The sequence below is a fragment of the Dipteris shenzhenensis genome, chromosome 9 (genome assembly GCF_047967505.1).
Source record: "Dipteris shenzhenensis isolate YYH24624 ecotype China chromosome 9, Dip_SZ_1.0, whole genome shotgun sequence".
Taxonomy (NCBI): domain Eukaryota; kingdom Viridiplantae; phylum Streptophyta; class Polypodiopsida; order Gleicheniales; family Dipteridaceae; genus Dipteris; species Dipteris shenzhenensis.
The window spans coordinates 33,955,740-33,973,042 of NC_141604.1; the positions used below are offsets into that span (position 1 = coordinate 33,955,740).

General features: G+C 42.8%; 1 protein-coding gene across 3 annotated transcripts in view; it reads right to left on the reverse strand.

Moving 5' to 3' along the window:
• Positions 1 to 704: 704 nt before the first annotated feature.
• The window catches only part of LOC147898549 (plasma membrane, autoregulation-binding site, misato segment II, myosin-like, tubulin/FtsZ protein), a 35,395-nt gene continuing 18,796 nt past the window's right edge, over positions 705 to 17,303 (reverse strand). For all 3 annotated transcript variants that reach the window (XM_087378984.1, XM_087378985.1, XM_087378983.1), the window contains 5 exons: positions 8,395 to 8,776; positions 8,050 to 8,299; positions 7,678 to 7,920; positions 2,024 to 2,143; positions 705 to 1,561 (listed from right to left, as the gene is read on the reverse strand). In XM_087378984.1, coding sequence (XP_087235110.1) covers positions 1,116 to 1,561; positions 2,024 to 2,143; positions 7,678 to 7,920; positions 8,050 to 8,299; positions 8,395 to 8,776 — 1,441 coding nt within the window. In that variant the 3' untranslated portion in view covers positions 705 to 1,115. The remainder of the gene's footprint in view (positions 1,562 to 2,023; positions 2,144 to 7,677; positions 7,921 to 8,049; positions 8,300 to 8,394; positions 8,777 to 17,303) is intronic.

A 17,303-nucleotide genomic window follows, 5' to 3' on the forward strand; every position in this document is an offset into this window, starting at 1 on the left:
TTATTGCATTAGGTTTGGGAGATGATTATGTGCATCATATTTCAGATTTGGAATCTCCTTATGAGACTTGGCATAAGTTAGACGTACTATTTGGTGCTAGCTCTCATAACTCTAAATGCCATAGATTTATCCTTGACCACCATGAGATGGCATGTAAAATTGTGACTAGATGTATCCTTGACATAGCATAAGGCAAACCCTTGAGAGTGTGCGCGCGCACGCATCTAGTAGCAGTCACGTGTGTGTGTGTGTGTGTGTATGTGTGTGTGTGTGTGTGTGCGCGTGTGTGTGTGTGTGTGAAGCACACTTAGTGCTATGAGGTGTCTGGACCATGACACATGTGATGATGTAATGCAAGGCCCCCTCTGAAGGAGGCGCCTATATCAAGAGTGATCTCCTTTGATGTAGGAGAGGTGCCTTTGATTTAGGCCAACCTCCCACACACTCTATAAAATAAAGTCACCTCCTATCTTGAGTCAGTATGCATCTACTCTCTTCCACCAATTCCCAACAAAAAGAACATTGATGTCCCAGCAAGGTTAAGATTTAGCATGCAGATAGAGCAGCAACCGCACAAGTATGTGTGTCCATCCTCTCCCTTGATAACCCTTGGCCACTGTAAGCTCAAAAGTCATCCATAAAGAATTTTTACGAGAAAACTATGACAAAGTAATGATTCCTTGATCAAATCTTCGGCCCTTTTAATTTACTGCAACATCGCCATTTAGACAACTATCCCACTATCATCAAAGGTCACATAGAGGTAAATGACAAATCCTTGCTGGATGATAACATCATACACTTCTATATTGCAATGAACACAACAGGGAAAGCTAGCAAACAACTTTGAGGGACCTTGCAGTGAGCCTTTCATGCAGAGTAAAGTTCAGAAGATAGTGCAACAACACCACGGGGGACTCTATGGTGGACATTATGCCTCAGATTATACCACCAAGAAAATCCTAAACATAGGAACTATTGGTCCTCAATGTTCATCTCATCTTCCAGCCTTACATCAGTGGCCATCCCTGGCATCTTAACTTTGATCGCTGTCCGATGTAATTCTTGGAAGACCTGAAGAACTTCACTTGGCCTAGAAATTCTGTGAGAGTGAACTACTCCGAATCTGAAGAGGATCCCACTGTACCACCTCCATAAGCAGCAATGGTCTTTAAAGAAATCTCATAAAGCTCCTGGACTTCATCTTTCTGCAAATTCCAACCCTCCAGCACCTGTCCAAGTGAGCCCCTTGAAAGGCCAAAATGTTGGAGGTTGTGGAGCCTCCGCTCAAGGTAGGGCAGAACAGCTGCACTCGTACGTAGCCTTGCTGCCATTGGAATAGAACAGACATCAGATCCAGTCCTTCTAGAGTTTCTGTCCGTGGGCTTGATTAATAATTCCCCATTTTGTCCAATGCAGGGTCCAAATAAGTTTGGAAATGGTAAAGGAATGGCCAGAGGACAAAGAGAAGCAGCTAAGTGACAGTAGCTAGGTCTTAATTCTTGCTGATGTCTATATAAACAATCCACCACGTCAGGAATTGATGCACGGCCAACTGGATCTGCAGTAAATTTCCAATTTGAGCCACCTTTCAGCCAATTTACTAACTTCTTGACCAATTGTACCAATATAAAACAATGAAGCACACAAAAGATGAACATATTCACCAAAGAGTCTGTGGACAGAACTTTGACGCATTCACAGTACAAAACTATTTAACTAAAATCCCTGACTAACCAGCGTGTAGTAGCGGTTTGAAAACAAAAACAACCAGTTCAACTGCCTTTGCAATGTAACATGCATTCATCCACAGATGCATCTTTTATATAAACTTGCATACCAACAAACAATCAAGCAAATTTCCCCAAGAATCCCAAAAACAAAATTATTGCCTCAATTTCAAGCTGCATGCAATACAACACCATGTAAAAGAACACCAGTCGGTTCAGGAAACACAACCTGAAATGCTACCAGTTGTAATGTATTGACTCCAGAAAAAAATATATGTGATAAGGAACTGTACCTGCAGTCAAAGCACCCTGAAAAACCAATGCCTCAGATGCTGCTGTGTCGAGAGAATCGCTCACATCAGAAGTCAACGGCTGGAATCTTGAAAGATCAAAACTCTCTCGTTTATTAGCACCTGAGGTAAGACATGTGTCGCACAAGAAACAAGATTAGGAGCGTGGCACTTTAAAGCTGCAGTCAAGATTTTTCTTAAGGCAGTACCATACTATTATAGTCATTTCTAAATCACATAAATGCATCACACTGAAAGGCTTGTGTTGGTTTTCTTGAAAAATGTTCTGCAATGACCCTTTTCAACTCCTTGATAATAATCTTGACATACTAACTGCATGGGTCACAGAAAACCCACTTTGAAGATTCCCAAATTGGTAAGGGAGAAACCTCATGCCACCATAAATGATGTGTTCTGTGAGCATAGTGAACGTCACTCATTTTTCATTGGTGTCCCATAAATTCGTATGTTAATTACATATACCATACTACACATGTCAAAATACATGGGGAAGATGTATAAATTCATAAAATGCCACATCAAGGACACGCACAATGTAGACCTTAACGTTTGAACTTAAGAAACACAGAACGTGAGCAATAAACACCTTGAAAAATAGCGTGCGCACGCACACCCCACACACATAGAGTATGTATGTATGTATATGGGAGACAATGCATGATGATACTGTAAGAAAACAATACAACGTCTGTGCTCAACAGATAACAGGATCTCGTACGCAAGAGAGAAAACCAGATTGTATGGAGAATCAAAATTTTGATTACTGTAGATCTCATACAATAGATGGCGCTGCCTCCCAGCCGTGCGCTCCTGTGAGAGAAGCTTCGATGGCGAGCTGGAAACAGTAGAGGACGGAGGCTGGATGCTAAGGAATCAGGGTTGCTGTAGCCAGTGATGAAATGGGCTTCACGGGCTTGCTCTTATATAGCCACTAGTCGTAGTCGGTTGGACCCAATTGGGTGACCGACCCAGTCCGCCCAAAACGGTCAACTGAGAGTCGATCCAGAAATAAGCCACCGACCACACGATAGAACCGTGGGGTAAATTTGAGCAACTAACCTACGGTTACCGTTTGGCCCAGAGCCATCCGAGATCATCTGGGGCTCCAAACGGGTCCTGCAACCCGAGAGTGGACTGCCCCGAAAAATGCTCTGTCTACCCTCAGTGCGATCAGTCATGGGATGCCTTCCCGCACTTGCATGTAGCCTAGTTGGCAGTGTGCAAACTCCGTCCAGCCATCAGGCCACACATGGCCCCCATCTGGTGTCCAAACCAAGACCTACCGGATAATCGAGCTACTCAAATGCCTTCTCCTCATATGGGGGGCTTACAAGTAGAGTTAGCTGGTTCTCGCGTAGTTACACGAGAGTGGAGCATTGATATCTAACAAATACATCACTAGAAATCAACATATATATGGCCAATATCCAACCATCCACAATATATATACATGGAATCATAAATGCCATCATAGTGACTAACTAGTGATTAGACTCTAAATTGCAAACGACTACAAAAAATAGGACTCAATACTCATCACTCAAGAGTTAGCACTATCGTCCTAATGAGCAATGTCTAACTCTCTCTTTGTCATTCAATTCATCCTTGTCCTGTGGTACTTAAGTCCACATTGCTCTCTAGCTCCATTTGAGCTTGTGTGAAAGACGGCACACGTAGTTCTCTCGCCCACATGGCACTAATACTAGTACATGCACCGTGTAGGGAAAATTTTGAAGGTACATGACGAACAAGCACTTTGCAAATTATCACTTTTTTCCCTATGTAATGAGGGTGAGAGAGAGAGGGAGGCATAGACAGGGAGAGGGAGAAGGACAATATACTAGTCACTATAGTTTATGCAATGCAATGATCAATCATCACCAGCAATCAAGTATAGTTGTCTATTGATGTACATACATCATACATGGAGCTAAATAATACACAAAGAGATTCAAATTGAAAACTAAAAGCTCAAAGTTAAAGCCAATTACTAGATCGAGATTGTATAACATACTAAAGGAACAAGTCACAACTCTAAGTCTACACTCTATAGTGTACAGGCCTGTGTGAACCATGGGAACGACTATAGCCTATAGGTTAAAGAGGAGGATGTGCAGAGGAGGCTATCTGCATTGAAAGAATGGACAGCAACCAGCCTTGAGATGGGATGAGAAAAAGGGAGACGGCAAGTGCACAGAAACAAATGCCAAGTAGATGAAGGGATTTTTACGTACGTTTTATAATTACAGGTATACATTTAAAGGAAGGATGATGCATCTACATCGCACCCCATTTAAGATGAAAGTAATAATAATAAAATGCAACCCTATCCCACTCAAAACCCCCCTAGAAAAAGAAGTGTTTTTAGTACGTGCACCATACCAGAATGCAAGGGAACTGAAGGAACTAAAGTGTACTTGCAAATGGATAAAGAGAAAGTACAAATGGTTGCCTATATAGGGCCCAAACTCAACTAGGACTAAGTGTCCTAAGTGAAATAGGAAAAGGTGTCCCAATAGGACTAAGTGTCCTAACTAGCCTACAAGGCCTTACTAGAGGGCTAAGTGGCAACAGATACATCGTGCAAAGCACGCGAAAGCTGTGGTAAAATACCACTCAAGAGTCTAAACAAATGAAAAATTCATAAGAACCAAGATTGTGGCTGCAATACAATGGCATGCTTTGTGATGGTCTCCAAAGAGCTTCTCCACTCTCTGAGAAAAATCATCCTTCAAGGCATACCTAAAAGAACCTTGCATCCTAGATCAAATAGCCATCAAAGAGAGTACAATATCTGTCCATATGCTGGCCCAGTAATAAACTTGTGGAAGGCTCGAAAACCGGGTAAACAAAGAGTGATCTCCTTATCCTCTTCTACTTGGTCAAAAGCTTGAGTATAAGCAGAAAAGAACACCATCTTGGCTAGCATAAAGCACATGTGCTGCAACGTGAGCCTCACACTTATGCTCAGCCTACTAGTATTAGGATTCCTGAAGTTATGTAGAGCTCACACTTATGCTCAGTCTGCAGAGGATGATCTTTCAGTAACAGTTATGTAGATTTGGAATTCCTACTTGCAAGATGGTTTGTGCTCACTTGTTGCTCCGGCAACCAACTCTCTCTGATATTAGTGGATTTTATCACTCCATTGAAGTAAGGACTCATCAACAGAGATTTTTGGAGAGTAGAATTGAGCTTTCATATCATGCATGGAAGTCTTTTTGGGCGAGAGGAAACAAAATCTCTACTCTAAGTCCTGGATATGTCAGAGAAAGTGTTTCTCAACTAATTGACTTGTGAGGAAGTCTTGCAGTCAGATCCAGATACTATCACGCATATTGCTACCGATTTTTATGCTTCTCTCCTCATTGCACATCCAGACACGACTGATAGAGATAGTGCCCAATTGAGGGTTTGACCAATACTCCCATTGTTGGTGAAAGAGAGGATCTCTCTTGATGCACCTTTCATTAACTTGGAATTTAGGATTGATTTATGTACCCTTAATGGTTTCCTCTCTCTTTCTTCATTGCTTTCTGGGAGGATATTGGTGATCATGTCAATTCTGCTTTGCAGAACATTTGGGACTCCGGTGTTATGCCTACTTTACTTATTGAGGGTCTCATCCATGTTATCCCTGAGGGGGGATGTAGGAGCTTGATAAAATCAATGGAGACAGAGCAAAATTTTAGGCACTATATGTAAAATTTTAGCGAAGGCAATCAACCTTCAGGTATAACCTCTATAATGCCAAAAATTTCAGATTATTGCAAGAGGTTGGAGACCTTCGAGAGCTCCTCACTGGGAGAGCATTCAAATCACCTTGGTTAGAGACATTTTTTGGAGGAGGCTGAAGTGGTTTGCCTTCTTTGGCAGCAGAGAAAGTCAGGTCTAATGCAGTCGTTTGTATTAGAGTCGTCGTTTTTTAGCCTGGAATCTTTGATGATCACATTATGCCTCAAAGACCAGATGGCTTCCCTTTTTTATAAAGGATTGAGATTACTAGTCGTCAGGACCTGTGTCACATTTTGGGTATTTTGTAAGGGATTTACCAAAGACAAAAAGAAAGAATACTCCTCTCTCTTGACAAGATCCTTCTTTGGCCCCTGCTCCTCCTCGTTAGAGATGGACGATAGTAAGAGATGCTAAGTTTGTTGCTCCTCTGCCTTAAGATCAGGAGACCCCTTATGCTGCCTATCTTATGCCTTCTCCTTTACAGATTGCAGTAAGTCAAATACGCTAGGTGATGATTTTTGCTCTACTGCACTTGGCACCACGGGAGGGCCTTGCATTTCAGTTTCAGCCACCATTCTCCCCTTGTGGTTGGCTGTGGTATCATTATTCCATCTAGGTCTCAGTGGATTATCTTTTTAATAGATAGACGTAAGATCAGCTCTTCAATTCCAATAATAGGGAAGAAAGGATTATTACTGCACTCTTCGATCCCTAATGCTAATTCTTGGGTAGTTGGAGGTGACTTTAAACATGTGGAGCTGTCTCCAAAAAAAAGAGGGGGGAGGACGATGGTATTCATTCTCTTGAGTGTGAATGCCTACAACATCATGACTTCATATTTTCAGCTTAGAGAAAGAGATTGTTGGATTGATTATGCTTTTTATGCCTTGCCATAGTCGCTCCTATTTCCTTGGACAAAAAGGAGACATTTGAGTCCCATCCATGCACGGATTGATATGTCTCGTGTGGATGATTGGACTTTGGATAGAGATGGTACCATTTGCATTGCTCTTGGGGTATCTACTTCTAACCCTTATCAGGTTATTATTTCCATTTTTCTACCGAACCAAAAACCACCTGAAAGAAACCTCTACCAAGAGTCAAGCATTGGATAACTGCTTGGAAAGATCAAGAGGTAAGGCACAAAGAACCCAACCCCAAGCTTGACTTCTTGAAGGTGGGTTCCATGAATACGAGCGAAAAGGGTACTAGAACTGATTTGTTCCACATCCTTTTGTAACAACTGCGACTCATCTTTGAAAATAAACATGTTCTCACGGCCAATGAGGTGGAAGGAGGATTGGCTGAATAAGAAGCCATTCGCCAACCTTGAGGTGGAAGGCCTGTACAGCATTCGTACAGGCTGTCTGGGCGTGATAACAAACTGTACATCAGGAGGACAAAGAGTAGGAGGGAGGGAAGGATGGCAGGGGGACTGAGTAGAAAGGTAAAACAGGAGGCAGATGGAGACCCATGGCCTAAGAAAAAGAGCAGCAGAGGGGAACAGTAGGCTCGGGAGGAAAGCAGTGAAGGAAGGAGAGCTGGTCACGCACAGGGGAGCAGGAGAAAAGGCGAAGAGGAGCAGGAAGGGCAGAGGGGCGTAGAGGCAGGTTGTGCAGAGGGAGGCAGCAGCAATCTTCCAGTTCAAACGTGTTTTGAGATGGTAAATTGTAGCAGAGATAAACTTGGGATCAATGATGAATCCTCTGGTAGCAAGACGTTCAATCATTTTTACTTTGTGTCCATGATACTAGAATCTTAATGTAATCCTTTTCAGTAGCAAAAAATCCATATCTAAAATAGTGTCTCCCTTTCTGCTTAGCATTACTACCATCTCAGGTTGTTAAGCCAATGATTATCCAATTGCATTGAAATTCCATTTTGTACAAAATTGGGAAGACCTGGTATAGGTGGAGCTGGCATTGCTGAATCCAAAATAGAAACTCGTCTTCCTCTTTCGCCCAACAGTATATGCATTAAACTTTCCATATCTATGCTTCCGACATTTGATTGGTATGTACTAGCTGAGGGGCCTGAAAATACCATGCGCAAAGGAAGTGTAGCACAACTTATTGCTGCTGCATACACTGCACTAGTGTGAAAATCCTTTGTATCATTTATCCGGAGATATTTAGACAAATCACCTGGGCCACAACAAAGACACTATAAGCACCTCCAAAATCAAGTATTACCACAGCAGATCAAGTTGAAGCCTACCACGATTGCTCTTGCATAATGACCAACCACGGAATATAAAGAGAGGTTTTTCTTACTTCTCCCAAAGCTAGGAACTCCCACTGGAATCATGCACTGACTGAGGCAGCTCAGCTCACTGAATGAAATAGCATCATGAAGAGCCCTTACGATGGAAGCACGTGAGTTCGTCGTCTTTCTGAAGCCGGATGGAGGCCTTGCACTAAACAGCAAGACAGGAGTTTTATTATACTCATCTCTTGCTGCCTCTAGAAAATCTATAGACACTCCTGCAAATCCATTTGAATCATCCACAAGAACTTGCAGACCCTGCACCAAAATACACATAAGTTCCAACATTGAGATTAACTTAACCAGACGTTGCAAAAAAAATGTCACAATTACTGAGCTTTTGGCCAAGTTACCTGCAAGTGATCGGACTCCTCTACAAAAAAACGTAGCCTGTCATGTACTTCTTCGCTTATGGAACCTGTAAGAACCCCTTTGCCACTTCCAATATCATCAAAAGGAGTAATTCCATGCCATACACCTTCAAGCTCATGTAAGCTCAATGGATGAAAATGAACCTTTGAATAATCCGTCCAGAATCGCACATTGTTTTCTAAACTTTGAACAAGATCCTTCTCTGCTCCTTTACTTCCAACAGGATATCCTTGATTTACATGATCATTACTACTCTGCTGGGATCCTTCCTGAATCTCCTGGTCAGATTCATCATTTTCAAGGCTTTGTAGGAACTCATTTTTCAAAATTGGCTCGGTTACATGCTTGGAGATTCGTCCAGTCCTGTAAGCCAGTATGATCAACCTTACCATGATTCCGTTTTGGCCAAATAATTATCTCAGAATGACACAACTGTTCAGCATTACTCCCATTCAAAAGTGATAATTAAGAAAAATCATATACCTTTGTAAGACTAGAATAAGTCCAATCATACAAATTTAGATTTTGTGTTGTTCTAAAGACCAAAAATCTACACAGAAAATAAAAGGGAAAATGAAAGAGAAGAAAAAAGAGGTAAACAAAAACTTATATGAAAAACAAAAGGAAGACATACTTAGCAAGCAAAGCAACACTTATGTCGTCATCAGTGCCCAAGCATAAGCAACTATACTGGGTTTCCAAAGACCTGCGGAGTTTCTTGGGCAAACCTAGTGCTTACTAAAGTACGTTAGATAAACAAAAGAGAAAGAAAACAAGAAATAAAGAAGAAAGGAAGAAGGTGACTAAGCAAAAATAAACAAGCAAGTCAAGAAACAAAAAACAAAATCTTCCAAAAAATTGGAATTAACGCTCTCTCTCTCTCTCTCTCTCTCTCTCTTATTTGAAACATAAAAAGCTAAAAGGACCCTTTACACTTATGTATCTCTTCCTACAAAGAGGCAAAATTACAATCCTAACTCAGAAAACACAAGCATACTCAATCAAACTCTCTTTTGAAACTAAAAGAAAAACGGCCTATTCAGCTCCCCACTTTTTGTTTTCAGCTTATGTTCAATCATTCTAAACATACCTAAGGCCAATACACCAAAGATAAAAGAATTCATATCTAAGATTGTGCATTGTTTTCCTTGGATTATACCTCTGGTGTAATAGTAAAGTGATCAAATTACTACATTGAGTAATAAAAGACTCCTTAGTTGTACAAAGGTGGGAAAATCTATGGAATTGGGAAGAAATGACTCCATATTTTGCCAAATCAGAAATGTTTGAGTCAATGTGAGGCATTTTTATAATGTGTAAACCACTATATTTAGGTTGTTCACGTTTATCGTAAATATCAACCTCTAATCCTATGGTAGATTGAGAAAGTCTAAGATCCAAGAAAACACAAGAATCCCCCCTTAAAGTGCAGTTCAGTTCACAAGAGTCACGAGGATAGATTCCTTCTCCAAAAGCACAAGTGTCTTTGTACATAAAGTCTTGAAAGTTAGGAACATCTAGTACAAATAAATCATCTATAAAACGCCTAACTTATGTAAAATGATAGGGCAGGTATTGATAGAAATAAGACGTTGCATAAACTCAAATTCATAAGTAAAAAGATAAAAGTTTGCTAAAAAGACAGTACAATTAGTGCCCATGGGGATTCCTATAATTTGTTGAAACAAAGAATTACCTATTGTGATGTAAAGATTATCTAAAAGAAAATCTATCCAAGAGCAAACATCTTCAACACTTATGACCTTTGTGTATCTTTTCTTTTTAAAACCGATGTCATTATCTTTATTTTTTAGCCACAAAATGTCAAAGCATAAGGCTATTTTCTCAACTGTTAGCACTTTGCATCTATCTTTGTCAAATCTCAGCTTGAAAACTTCAGCCATTATCTTTTTTATTATACCATACCATTATTACATAGATTTCTCCTACAAAATCAATTTTCCATTAGCAAAACATCCAATAAGCATCATGAAAATAAGATTGGCACAAGCCCCTGGATTTCCTGACACACAAACTCAATTCCATATCCTTCGTGTACAGCCTTCTTAATAAAGAAAAAGCAAGCCAAGATTGATTTTCAATCATATACAGCGCGAAATTGAATAAACAGGATACTAATACCCAATATTTTCTCTACCATCTAATTTGCCAAAAGAGATTATTGCAAGGTCAGAGTGCCACCCAATCTACCCTTAAGCAGGCTCAACAGGAAAATATTTGCTAGGAATGGCAATTGAAGACTTTTCACCAACTGCCTCTTGTTTCCCATCATTACAACCTCCTAGGCTCCTAACCAATCTACAATCCTAAACAAACTTTTGTTGAGTGTTATACACAATCACAAGAGACTCTCAGTCTATAACTGATGTTTGGTGTTTATCTTTTTTATGTGTGTTGTGTCCCATAGGCCCATGAGGCCTCCCAAGGATGTTAATATCTCTTTCTTTCTTTCTTTCTCTTGCAACAATAATGATAATGTGTCTGCTGTCCCAAAAAACAGCAAATGGGCTGAGAATACAGCCTACTGTTTTGCATATAGAAATACTTCAGCCATGGATTTGGGTGCCCACATTGATGAATCAATAAAAGATAAAGAAATACCAAAAGGGGCGCTAAGTTTAGGGCAATCTATTACGTGGTGCGGACAAGGGCAATCTAGCTCCTAAATATTGATTCTGGAATTATTTTGGGTGTTGTGGATATTTTTCTAAACGGCTGAAAGTTAAGTATTTGCTGGTTGTTATCTGTCCACTGCCCTTTGGATTTCCAGAAAGCCGATTTCAATGGTTCCATTGCCGGGATATCACCATCTTTCTCAAGGGGGTGAGCCCATGGTTTTGTTTGGGCCTGAAAAGCAAATACTAGTTGCTGCAATTAATTTACAGCCTGGAGAATTTTACATTCATGGCACATAGCACTGATCGAGAGACCGACTCTTAGTCTTTTCAATACAAGCCATGGTGGGAAGAAGAAGAAGAGCAGGACGATTAGGAAAAGTATGTTCCATCGGAGCATGCCACTGAGGTTTCCCAAGATGAAGTGGATGAAGTTGAACAAGAAAATGATGACGCACAGTTCAGGGCACACTTGCAAGGAACTCCACAGACTTTTACACAGTTGATGCAAGATCCATGTTTTGCAAAGTTTATGAATGCCCCTTTGAAGGTCAAAAAGAAAAAGAAAACGTAGCAACCTGGCATGAAGCCTCTCGCATCTTGTACTCGTGGGAATGCCCAGAATTTTCCATTTTTCACTTCGAGACAGCAGACTTTCCCTCAGCCTTCAATGCATTCAGGTTTTTTGGGGGAAGTTCAGTATTCCACGCTATGGTCGGATAGCATGAGCAAGGCATGGGAATGCCTCGAAATTTCCCTTTTGGATTTCAGCTTGGCATGCAAGGCTATCAGGGTCAAATGTTTGGTGGAATGCCTAATATGATGTATGCTAATACTGTCACGCAATTAGGGATGCGGACTGCTATGCCTGGCATGATGGGAAATATTTCTAGTATGCCTGGAAATAATGCATTAGGACCAGGAATGGTAGATCCTACTACAAGCAATGGAAAGAGTGCACCTAATGTTGGTAATGTTATGCAGCCTCCGTATTTACAGCCACCTATCTATGACAATCTCACACCCAAGGGCAAGCAATAGTATAATAAAGAGGGTGATGCAGCTGTGAAATTTGACTCCTTTAATGAAAGTCAAGATAGGCTGAAAGCTCACACGTTCATACAGCAGTTTGATGCAGCCTACTCAGGTGGGAATTTCACTAAGTCAGAAACGCAGCCACTTTCTTGAAGGTAGTGGGCGAACCTCCTTTTACAAGTTGAAATTCAAGCAGGTATTTTCAGCTGCATGGTTGACTACTACCTTTGATGTCAACATTATGACAGCCTGGCATAAATTGGATTCAAATAGTTGCTGCAATCTAGAAGAAATTTCGGGAAGCACTATTGCCAATCAATTCCTATCGGCATGTTCCATTGTCTGAGCAAATAGAGAAATATTGATGTGGATTACCGAAGGGAATTTGGGATTTTTGCACGAAATCGAAGGTGTCATATATGTCTCAGCTGATAGAAAATGCCATACAGCTTATGCATTGTTGCAAGGCCAAACAAGTGGCTTTAAGGGCAGCCAGAAGGAAGAATTCAAAGAGAAGAAGTTTAGTAAGCCCTTGAAAGCTACCTTTGCTGCAGGATGTAGGCATGTTTTCAGGTCACGGCCCACAAGGTTGACGAAGAAGAGAAATAAGTCCTCAGGGTGGCAAATAAATGGTTTTACTGTAGAGAGGAGGGCCATCAGGTGCATGAATGCCTAAATAAGAAGAAAAGGAAGCAGCCCATGGAGAAAAAGAAAGGAGAACTGAAAGCTGATAAAAAAGGGAAAAGCAAAAGCTGTCTGCCGGACTTGTGCCTGACATGATCAGTGACAAGAAACAGGAGGATGACATGGAACTTTGCACAGCATGGGGAAAAGTATGTAACCAGACAGCTTTATTTTTCATGACCCAAGTGCTAAAGCTAATTTCATCTCTCCAAAGCTAGCAGCCAAGCTCGGTATACGTCCAGAAGAAATGGCTTCACTTGCAGATGGAGTTCGGGTGGATCCGGCAACCGGCTAAGGTTGAAGCGATTAGAAATTGGCCACCACTCAGGAACATTCACGAAGTACGAAGCTTTCTTTGCTTGTGCTCGTTCTACAGGAGGTTTATCCATTACTTTGCTGAAACTGCCTCACCTCTGCATGCTTTGCAAAAGAAAGGGATATCCTTTCAACGGACTACAAAGGAAATTGCAGCTTTGGAAGAACTGAAAGAAAAGCTTTGCTCCAATCCTGTGTTAATCTTGCCAAATTTGTGAAAACCCTTTGATGTCCAGTGTGATGCATGTGGGAACACCAGTGGAGTTCTTAATACTTATGCAAGGATGGAAGGATAAGAGCAGGGTGTTGCAGGCTGCCGCAATGAATTTTTAGATTTATGAAAGAAGATGCTTGTTGTAATTCATGCCTTGTCACAGTGGAAGCACTACTTGTTGAGCACTGACTTTTATATGCAGACAGATATTTTCTCACACATAGAAAATTATCTGAGAAGCACATGCGCTAGGCCAATTTTCTCTCTATGTTTCATTTTCAAATTGTGCATCTGCCTGGCAATAAAATTGTAGTTGCTGATGCACTATCCAAAAGGCCACTGCCTGATGCCATATCCAAGAAACCACAGGTTTCAGCAATTTCTATTGCCTATCATGATGAATTGATGCCATGAAAGAGCAATATGCTACAAGTACAAAAATCAGAAACATCAAAATACTGAGTGGCAGACTCTACCAAGATTACAGGTACCTGTTCAAATTTGTACTTGAGTCAGAAACATCAGCAAATATATACAACATATGGCTCGGTAAAGCTCAAGATAACCATCCATATTATAGATATATATATGAACAAAAACTTACAGTGACTAGTACACTAATCCAAAAGTCTCATGGCACACGTACCATCAGCAAGCGGTACCTTAGGTGAGACCGATAGTGTCACCCGACGGGTGACCTATTGCCCCGATCCTGGAGAGTGTTCGGCGCAAGCTTCTCTATTGGAGCTCCGTGAAACTCTCCCTAGCAGGTCGCGCCTTAGTGGCAAACCAAGTCCTTCTTGCCACGGCCTGGTATATCGCCTCCTGCTGGTGCTTTCACAAAGGATGCATTGGGCAGCTCCAATGGTTAGTACGGAACTTCTTTAGGTAGGCTCAGACAGCACGAGGAACACTAGGGCCTGAGTAGCTTGGCAGACGGTGATCATGCCGCAGGCACTGGGAGGCTTGGGTGTCATTGATCCGGAGACGCAGAGTAGGGCCCTTCTCAGCAAGTTGGCGGTCCATGGCCTCACCCCAGGTGCAAAGCCTTGGAAGCTCCTCTTACAGCGAGGGCTTCTAAGGAACACCCCACGCACTGGAAGACAGTGGCAGCCTTCACACAGATGGATCTTCTCAGAGGCCCCACTCACGGGGAAGGGCTCCCCCCTGATGAGGAGTCTCCACAAGATATGGCAGAGATTGGTAGGGGGTCTCATCCGTGCTCCGCCCAGATGCAGAGAGGAGTTTGAGCACCAACCCCTTTTGTGGCACCCAGAGATAAGGGATCAGGAGGGACATATGCTCGGACAGCGGACTCACATTGGTTGGGCACAGTGGGACAGTGGTCCAGTAGGGTCCTTTGGCCGCTGGAGCAGACTATGTATGGAGACAGAGGCGAGGCTTGACGCCCTAGCGCCTCTGCGAGGGGCAGGGCAGGGTAGTGGATGGGCGAGATTGACTTAGCCATTCCGGAGTCCTAGTGGGAAGGACTTCACATTTGTAGAGACAGCAGATGGGTTGGGGCAGTTTTCCCGTACTAGTGTTCCCTTGAGGATATTGATGCAGCACGGAAGAAAGCACCCGGCTTCTTTCCTGTAGGACCTGGAGGCCTACTTCAGCCACTCACTGAGAGTGACCCTGAGATGTATGGGAGCTGGCAGATGATCAGAGTGGTGGGACGTTTAGGAAAGGACTGGGACATTGACCCTCCCAGAGTCTCAAAGCAAGACACCTCCAGATGGCGCCTTTGGTTGTGGGAGGGTAGACCCCTCAGAGAGGTCCACTGGGTTCTATCCCTCCAAGGGCGGCCTAGCTGAGAAGGTGGATGAGGTGCCATTCTTTTCCTACACCACACAGATTGGTAGGAGGCTTCAGATGGACTCGTCGAGGTGGACCCCTGAGAGAGAGACATTGGGTGACCCAGAGAGTGCCCCGGGATGTGCACTCCAAGTTTTGGATGCGGTTGTGGTCCAACTTGCAGCCGAGGAAGATCTCTTACTTCTTCTGGCTGGCCACCCAAGGAGGCTTGCCCATCGGACCGTGGTTGGAGCAAATGAGAGTGGAGGGACAGTGCCATTGTTGCTCCGATGGTGTCCTGGAGACTATCCCGCATTGCGTGTGGAGCTATCGTAGCGCAACGAGGATCTGGATGGGAGCCCTCAAGATCATGACACGTATGCAGAGTCTTCATAGAGACTTCACCTAAGGGATGGTGGCTTGCTTCACAGAGGGAGGACACGTGTTTCAGATTGATGAGATCTCCCCAACCTACCGGATACAGGGTCAGAGCATCCGAAGGATTGCACTCCACGAGGCAGCAGTCTCCCCTGACAGTCTAGCTCCTCCTCCTAAGGAGTCTAGCTCCTCCTCCTAAGGACGACAGTGTTTGAGAGGTGGTAGCCAGCATCACGGCTTGGAACATTTGGGTGGCTCGCTACAGTCTTGTGATGGGTGAGCACCCGGTTCCACCCGCGACTACCCTAGTTGCCATATGGCTAGATATCATTTACACTCTACGGTCCACTTGGGAGCACGGGACTCCAGGCTCCAAGGCGACTATCGAGAAGCGTGCTTGTTTCTACAAGGCTTGGCCTACAAGTGTTTTCTACATCTTCACTCCGCGAGGGATTCGCTGGCTGTATAGTCCCTCCACCTGGTTGTTAGCCCTAGTTCCAAATATCCCCTAGGCAATGAGCTGGGTTTCTCCGGAACAAGCCGGTTTCTTTCACCTTTTCCAGTTCTTTCCATACTCAGCACCTTCGGGGCTGCTGTCTTGTATGAAATCTTTCAAGCATTAATAGAAGGTTCCTTTCTTTGAAAAAAAAAAAAGTACAAGCTGGGAATGCCCCTCTTGGTAGTAAAGTACGCCAGTACTCCATTTGAAATGGTCTGCTTTTCCGAAAGGGCGAGGTCTGGGCACCTAGGGTGACATATGAGACGGCGTATCTTGTTTGGATGCCACGGCGATCCCAATTCTGGACATTTGGGGGTACAAAGAACTTTGGATCTAGTCAAAAGAACCTTCTTTTGACCTAATCTTAAGGTTGACATCGAACTATACGTTCAAAACTATCAACACTGCCAAGTCTATAAAGCTGAGCGTTTTAGATGAGATGGATTGTTGCACCCATTGGAAATAACTGAAAATAAATAGCGAAGTATTTCCATGGATTTTGTGGTAGGTTCACCACAAACCTCTCATGGGCATGATATAATATGGATAATTGTTGAGAACCTTACCAAATTGGCTAGATTCATACCTATGAGAGAGACAATTGTAGCCACACAAGTTGCTCATTTATTTGTTGAGGGTTTAGCCTATATGGCATTACTGGCTGAAATAGTCAGTCAGTGACAAAGATGCTAAGTTTACTTAGGCATTTCTAGCAAGCTGTGCTCAAGATATTGGACACTCAGCTCAGCATGAATTTGGCTGATCGTCCAGAGTCGGATCGAAAGACTAAGCAGGTCAATTAGAATTTGGAAGACATGTTGAGAGCTTATGTCTCCCGAAGGCATGGTGATTGAGAAGATTGCCTTCCATTGCTTGAGTTTGCTTACAATAGTGGTAAGCACTCACCAACCCAAAACAGTCCTTTCATGCTGATTTATGGATACCAGCATAGAGCCCCTTGGGTAGTTGGCCTACAGAACATCAAGGTGAGCTCACCTTCTGATTGGTTGCAACAGCAACAAGATAATGTTGCAGTTTGCAAGGGAAAGCACAAAAGGTGCTCCGGATAGAGCACAGTTTTGTGCCAATAATAGTGGTTTGGACAAGTATAGTGAGAGGCATAAAATGCCAAGTTGGGGTGTGAGGCCGGATATCGCACTTAGGCATATCCTAATGGCTTATGTATGTTTCTACACATTGGAGGATCCTTGAGAAAGAATTCAAAAGGTTCTTGTGGGTGTAGGAGGATAGTCATGTGGCCACATGGAGTGGCTTGGTGAGTTTGAAGGAGGTGGGGGCTTCTTGATGTGGAGAAGAGGCCTATGGCATTGG